General features: G+C 35.5%; 1 protein-coding gene across 3 annotated transcripts; it reads right to left on the reverse strand.

Annotated features, from left to right (window-relative positions):
• Positions 2,815 to 4,947, reverse strand: LOC110266696. 3 transcript variants are annotated; one of them, XM_021111637.1, is made up of 3 exons: positions 4,341 to 4,941; positions 4,167 to 4,268; positions 2,815 to 2,859 (listed from the first exon to the last, which is right to left on the reverse strand). In XM_021111637.1, the coding sequence occupies exons 1-2, from the start codon at positions 4,714 to 4,716 to the stop codon at positions 4,171 to 4,173; spliced, it is 474 nt and encodes a 157-aa protein (XP_020967296.1). In that variant the 5' UTR covers positions 4,717 to 4,941; the 3' UTR covers positions 2,815 to 2,859; positions 4,167 to 4,170. The 3 variants fall into 3 exon arrangements, 1 of the variants encoding a protein (XP_020967296.1); XR_002354187.1 differs by having other exon boundaries at positions 2,840 to 2,873; positions 4,341 to 4,947; XR_002354188.1 differs by lacking the exon at positions 2,815 to 2,859 and adding an exon at positions 3,955 to 4,088 and having other exon boundaries at positions 4,341 to 4,947.

An 8,172-nucleotide genomic window follows, 5' to 3' on the forward strand; every position in this document is an offset into this window, starting at 1 on the left:
AAGTTCTTCCATCAAAGGTTCTAATCTACAAATCGAAAGAATAAAATCTGGGGACTAGCTGGAGAAGATGGAGAAGTCGCTTCTGATCCAGCAAGTATAGCAAAGGTGGCTGAATCCTATTTTCAGAAATTTTTATGGCTGCCAACCAAACTGATTCGAGAACACTTTTTGAGGATTTCAGACCTATGATTACACTTAATATGAAACATAAGCTACTGAGACCAGTTTCACTTGAAGAGACTAAGAGAGTTACATTTAGTGTTTGCGCTCAGAGTGCTCCAAGAAATAATGGATTCACAGCCAAATTTTATCAATTTTTCTAGGATGTTATAAGTAACGATGTGCACAGGGTTGTTTATAGTTTCTTTAGAGATGGAAAAATTTTAAAAAGTTTCAACCACATTCAAATCTATTTAATACCCAAGATCCCAGATGTCAGAGATATATCATAGGTTACACCTATTAGTCTTTCATCAGTCTTTTACAAGTTATATCAAAAGTACTTGTTCATAGACTACAATCACTTGTGAATAATATTGTGAGTCCTAATCAAAGTGCTTTCTTGAAAGAAAGGTTAATATCTGATAATATTCTAATAGTTCATGAGTACATGCATTATCTTAAGTTAAAAAGATCGTGTTTGGTGAATGAAATGGCTCTAAAGCTAGATATGTGTAAGGCCTACGATAGAGTGGAGTGGTATTTTCTGTGGTTCATTATGGAGAGGATGAATTTTGATACTAGATGGATAACATGGATCAAAGAATTGGTTTTTACTGTTTCTTACTCTATAATTGTGGAGGGCCAACCTTTTGACTTTTTTAGGCCAAGTAGGGGTATCCGTCCCCTATTACTGTATCTTTTCCTCTTTTGTGTAGAACGACTTTCCTTTCTGCTACACAGAGAAGAGCAAAACAAGATTATTCAGGGAATTCAGATTCACAAAAGAAGTCCGGCTGTTAACCACCTTCTCTTTGCAGATGACTCCATTTTATTCTGTAAAGCATCAGAAAAATCATGTGCTAATATCATGACTCTACTCTATGACTATGAGATGGTTAGTGGACAAAAAGTCAACCTAAGTAAGTCAGTAGTCTTCTTCAGTCATAATACTCCGCTCCATATTAGACATCAACTAGCAAAAATTTTGAATATTGGCCATATAGGGTCCAAGATAAATATATAAGCCTCCCATCAACTGTACAAAGATATAAAAAAGTCACTTTTTGAGCCATCAAAGATAAAATACAAAAGAAGGTACAATCTTGGAAGAGAAATCTATTATCAGCAGGTGAAAGACATGTCCTAATTAAGGTTGTTGGAGAAGCAATGCCTATGTATAGTCTATCCTATTTTAAGCTATCTGATTCACTTATAGATGAGATTCACAAGATTTTTTTAACACAATTATGGTGGGGTCAGAGAGGCACTGAAAGGAAAATATCATGGATTAGTTGGGACAAAATGACAAAACCCAAAAGAGAAAGAAAATTGGGTTTCAAAGATATGCGTGCACAAAATTTGGCTCTGCTTGAAAAATAATTTTGGAGATTGATTGTTAATCCTAATGCACTACTTAGCAAAATGTTAAAGGGTAGGTATTTTAGATATAAGTCTTCTTTGACCGTAGACAAAGGGAGACTAATCCTTCTTGGGGCTGGCAAAGTCTTTTAGAGGGTAAAAAAGTAGTGAAAAAAGGATTGTTGTGGAGTATAGGTTTAGGAGATGATGTTAATGTTTGGCAAGAACCCTAGCTGCCGCCCCCATACCCATATCATATTAATCTCAGCAATCAATCCATCAACATGTTTTCAATAATTAATAGAGTAAACGACTTACTGACCACAAGAAGAAGATGGAATAGAGAGCTTATCGAATTAATCTTTCTCCCTGAAGTAAGTATCCACATTTTCTCTGTAGAGTTGAATAATAATGGCAAGGACTCTCTGATTGGGCCTTGAACTCCAAGAAGCAATATGATGTAGCGTCTGGATATGTGGTTGCGTACGGCTTTGCGCACGAACCAATCAATCAACTACCTGCAATCATGCAAAACCCAAGAAGTTGAAGGAAAATTTGGGGTTTACAATTACCAAAACAAAGATAAAATTCTTTTTGTCGCGAGCTGTGCATGAAAGTTTACCTGTACTGAGCCTCATCCACTAGTATTTCTAGTCGACTCCACCTTTGTCTCCCAGATGTAAATTAGCCCTAGAAACCATCATTCACTGTCTTTGATGGTGCGGTCCTGCTCAGGAGATATGGGGAGCAGTTGATTTGAAGTTGGTGCCGCCATTGCAAAGTGTTTCTGCCTTTATGGAGTGATGGATTTAGGTACTATTAGGTGCTGGAAGTGGGAGAGAAGGTAACGACACCCTCAACATCTTAGTTGCTCTTTGTTAGACATTGTGAAACACACATAATAAAGAAGTGTTTGAAAATAAGAAGACTCATGTCCAACAGATCTCAAACTCAATAAGGAAGATTTGCTGGGAGATGAATAGAAGACAATTTTTTTAATTTTCTAATGTATTTTTCTTTGTTTAGTTTATTGGTTATTACTGTAGCCATTTATGGCTTCAATTGAAAAAATCTCGTTGTTATTTTTTTTTGTTCCACATTGAACTTTGTTCCACATTGAACTTTGTATCACTTTCTTAAAGTAATGCAATTACCTTCACTTTGAAAAAAAAAATACAAATTTCTCTCTCTTATATTTAGAAAACAACATTAGTCTCCTTACCTATCCCTCTTACAAACTTGTAATAACAAAGACGAGGGAAGGAAATAATCTAAATAATACAACAGCATATAAACCAAACGCAGTATAACTCTTTTTAATGCTTCTTCATCCGGTTCCTGAAAAGGTAAAGCTGTAGGGGGGTGAGAACCTAACCACACGGTCTCACCATGGAATTTCAAAGTTGTCATAAGAAGATATTTAATAAGAAAACTGTTCTCAAACTCAGTGATTATCATTGCTTTATGAATCTTTTAAAATCCTTAGGAAATCGTTCAAAAACTTTTTCAAAGAAATAATGTTTAATCTTTCAAAAATTCAAAACATTTTCTTTCTTATAAGAAAATCTCAATCAGAAACCAACCATGCAATCAAACAACACAGTCATCAATTCAGCACCAAAGTTCATTCTCAAATGTAGCACACTAGTACAAACACAAACAAGACAGACAAAGAAAGCACAAGTAGGTAGCAGTTACAGCAAATAGTTCAAGTAGCAGTTAAGAACAGTTTAGCAATTAGGCAAACCAAAACAAGTTCAAACCCAAGCAAAACATACAAATGCATATAATGCATGCCTGTTCTATGGCTGATGAGGCTCATCTGTCGGTTATCCAGCCAACCCGACAAGTCTGAATTGTCCTTAGACTGTCCCCCGACGTGCATCCCCAAGAGTCTACGCATAGCTTTTTCTCAAATAATCAATATTGCTCAATGGGGGTAACATTCCCGGGAATTTATATAGTGCCCGGTCACACTTACGTCGTAGGGTCAACAGAGTATCGAGTTTTCAACCTGGTACACGTGGTGGCAAGCCACGACACTTAATCTAGGGAACATCGTATCTCAGATATTTCAAATTCATAAGCCATATAAATAATTCATTCATCATTCATCAATATCTAAGCCATTCTCAATATCATCATCATTCGTCAATCCTATATCCCATTTAAAGCCAATTCCTTTACTTCATCAAAATAGCTTCAAAACCAAGAAAAGCCATTTTTCATAATAATCAACTAAATAACCTTTCAAACTAATTTCTTTTCAGCAATCACAAACTACTCAAGCAATGAAGCAATCAGTCATTCAGTCCAGCAAACAACCACATTTAGAAGACAATTATAATCACAGGCATATGTTCTCTCACATTAATATCTATTTATCACAAATCTGTAATATAAATTAGATTTTAAGAAAAACCCCTACCTTGACTCGTCGAAACCATAACTCAAAACGTGTCAACGAAACCATTTCTCTTAACCCGAAACCAACAGCAACCACAAACTCAGTCCTTGATCACTTTCGCAGCACTCACAGCAACTTAAGAGACGCCCAAAACACGACCCTATGTTACCAGAACCTCAGAATTTATAACCAAATATAACAGAATACTGACACGGGTTTTTGAAACATAAATACTTACCGAACTAATAAAATGAAACAGCGGCGGTCGCTGAACCGGTTTGGCGGCAGCTCCGGCAGCCACCTCGAACGGCAGCGACGACCAGAACTCCGGCAATGGCGACTGAAACAAACATACAGCGATGATTAAGCTCCCGAAAATTTAAAGGAAAAGAAAGCCAACTTAAAACCTTACTGGCGGCAGATCTCAGTGGCGGCAGAGGTGTTCTCCGGCGGTAGGACTCGGATAGAAGCTCCGGCAGTGGCGGATCTGGCGGCGACGGCTTCTCAACGGCAACACACCCCACGACGGCAACTCCCGCGCAGCGCGTCTCTCTCTCTCTCGCGAACGGCGGCGACGGCAACTCCTCGCGCGACTCTCTCCCTCGATCCTGGCCTTCCTTGCGACGGTGATGAGTGGCGCGGTGGCAGCGGCGGTCCGCGATGGTGGCGACGAGCTGGAGCACAATGGCAGCGGCTATGGACGACAGCAAGCTCGATGACAACAGCGGCCTCTTCTCCTTCTTAGCTCGGTCCGGCAGCTCGGTGGCGGTGGTTGTGGCAAGACGCATCAGCGGCAGTCGTTTCCCTCCCTTCCTTCTTCTCCGTTTAGCCCTCTTTTCTCTCTTTCCTTTCTTTTCTCTCTGTCTCAGTATGTATGGGTTTGTGTGTGTTACAGATGTGAAGGGGTTAGGAGGGTGAGGGGGTAATGGCGGCTGTTGAAGGAAACATGGGAGGTATAGGTGTGTCTGTATGTATGTGGCTGGATGGAGTAATAATAATAATAATAATAATAATGATTAAGTCAATGGTGCAAGAAGGCTGTTAATGAAGTCCGTTTCGAAAGCTACACATGATTTCTAATAAATCATCATTCTCAATCGTACTTCATCAATCAATTCATCTGAGGATTCTCAACCTCATCAAATACTTTGCAAATCTTAGTAGTCACAAACTTAACATCAATAAAACTCTTTCACATGAAACAAGATTCCATAATCTTTGCTACATCGTATGTTTACAAATTTCACCTTCTGCGTTCACCAAACGTGTCCTAAAGGACTAATGTGCCATTTACTAAGTCTAACGGTCGCACAAGACACCAAAACTAATATCGAGTATACTCAGAAGGATAATAGACCATAGAAAATAAAGAACAGTGACAAGGACCGTGTTTGCGAGAATTTGAAAGAATTGTGGAAATCACAAGTAGACAAGGATGAACAAGCAATAAAGACTGCTGGAAAGAGAATCAATTAATAACTTTAAGGATAACTCTTGAATTGAAGGAATTCGATAAGACCAATAAGATGAAAAACAATGCAGTATTTTGAAATGAATTCAAGCGGAGTCAAGTAAATATGAGGTTTACAAAAGGAGAATATCCAAAACTAAAGGCAAAGCTCTCAGAACTCGAGTTTGATTTAAAAATATTTTCGAATACATTGTTCTTGAAGAATGAAAATCTTAAGGGAAGATCATTTCACGTTTTACCAAAAAAGATAAGTAAAAAAAAAAAATCTTCCAACAGAATAATAAAAATATGAATGTAACATTATTTCAATATAAATTCAAGTTGAAACAGATTACATAAAATTTGAAAAAGGAGAGACTAATTTGGCTAAGAGAAAAATTCTATTTATTATTTTTTTTTTTCGTTTTTTATGTTAAGCATGCATGAAAATTACGATCTTGTTGGAAGGAAACTCGAAATAAAGTTTTGCTTATAAAAGAAAAAGAAGATGCATTACAATGAAACATATTTAAATCACATACAAAAATTTTCAAAGTAAGAGAGTGTAAGCTAGGTTAAAAGTGATTTTATTAAAACTTCAAGAGATGGTTGTGTCGCTCCAAAACAAATTCAAGTTACAGCAAAAGAGGCACTGCCCAAATAAAGGAATGCAGAGTCAAAAACAACCTTACATAAAAATAAATCAAATCTTATTTAAAAAGGCTTAAAACAATCCAAGAATATGCTAGAAATCACACCTTATAAGGATATTCAATAATATTAAAATGCATTAAGTACGTTCAAAGAGATACAAATCGCAAGAAGAGAAGAATAAGTGACAAGAGTAAGATTCACATGAATTCGGAAGGTGTAGGATTACAACTAAGCAACAATGTATAGACATGAGAAAACATTTCAGAAGGAGTCATTTCACATCTTAACAAGAAATATTGAATCTAGGAACTCCAAAGGAAACAAGAAAAGGGTAGTGATAAATTGGATCAAAACAAACTGAAACTAAATTAGAGAAGCGCAAAGATTACAAAAATATGAAGGAATGGTTCTAGTCACCAACAAACTAGGATGGTTAAAAGTCGTGAAGTATGTCAGAAGAAAGAATTGAAATGCAAATAGGAAAGAATTTTGATTTCAAAGAACTTCAATAGAAATCCTAAAAGAGAACAGGGTTATTATTTACAAAATTCAAGAGAATTAGTAAAAACATGAATATTGTGTCATATTAAAACAATTTCAAGTCGAACTTGAGCATAATGTATGATTTGTGTAATGAAAGTATATAAATACAATATTTTTCAAAAAAAACTAAACAAAGGTAAATATTATGTTATACTAGATCAAATTCAAATTAAAATAATTTGTGTGAAGTTTATTAAATGAAAATTAACTGAAATGAAAATAGAAATCTTGCTTTAGAAAGTTTAAAGAGTTTGTAGATACATAATTAAGTAAATATGTATATGTGCATAAAAAATCGAATAATGTTGCAAAAGGATCAAATTATGTTCAAATGAGAAAATCTAAAGTAAAGTATTATTGTAAGGATAAATAAAGACTAAGTAGTACTTTTAAATAAAAGCATGTTTTAATTATATAAAGAAAATTTTCATTTTTTGTAAGGAAGTATTTTATATAATCAAAGGTTGTCGTATTCAGAATTCAAATAATGGTTACAACCAGAGTCAAACAGAAAAGAACCAAAATAGAACTATTTTCAAAAGAAATTCCAAGATAAGAGTTGTAGAAGAAAACTACTAGAATTGATACATTTCATCAAAACAAGGTCAGTTTTTATCATTTTTACGAAGAAATACAAAACCAAAGATTGTAATCCGAGCAGGACACACAATAGTTACAGAACACGAAACAGGAGAACTAAATCGCATAATCAGTTTACTACGAATCGCGACTCTTAAGATTTAAATAACTTAGGAATCAACGATTATGGATTGCACCAAAACTAATTCGAAATCAAATCAACAAATACCAAATTTATGAACAGTGTTAAGGTTGAATGTTCCTTAAAGATTCAAGCAATAATTAGGAACATAATCAAAAAAGGATATATATGAATGACAAGATATGGTAGAAAAATATCCAAAAAACATTCCAAGAAGAAATTAAGAACTAGAGATTCCAATACTATTGATAAAGGTAAAGATAACGTCAAGCACGAATAAAGATTATACGTCGAAACGGAACTAATCTCTGGAATTTAGTCTCTAACGTTCCCAAAACCCGCGACTCGCGTTATCTATGACTCGCATATCGCCTATGATAACCCATTAATGCTTGCATATACATAATTCACTAGTGTTAAGCTGGCCAAACTTAATACCAGAAATTATGCAACGCAAGACTAATGGCATTAATTAATAGATCGTCATGTGCATAAAGCTCTAATTCTCGTTATTCGAACAAGACCTACTACATGACAGTCTCTCAGAGTATGCAATTGAAGCATAACCGGTCCATTCCTCAGGCTCTACAGGAAAGACAGCTCTGATACCATAATGTAACACCCTCACTATCAGAAGTCACGCTTCCGGCTGCGGTACTCTGATAGAAAGAAGTATTACGACTACTTTACATATTAAATACTAAAATAGGAGCCTGTGACTCGACACTGTATCGCTAATTTCTTTGAACATCGGAAGTAAATGCTTTATCTTAAAAAAAACAAACAAGCAGGCATAGATTCATATACAAGACTCCTTACATAATAACTCAATATATTATACATATAAAACATACAATTCCTATCCCTCTTACAAAC

The sequence above is a fragment of the Arachis ipaensis genome, chromosome B09 (assembly GCF_000816755.2).
Source record: "Arachis ipaensis cultivar K30076 chromosome B09, Araip1.1, whole genome shotgun sequence".
In the NCBI taxonomy this organism is placed as follows: Eukaryota; Viridiplantae; Streptophyta; class Magnoliopsida; order Fabales; family Fabaceae; genus Arachis; species Arachis ipaensis.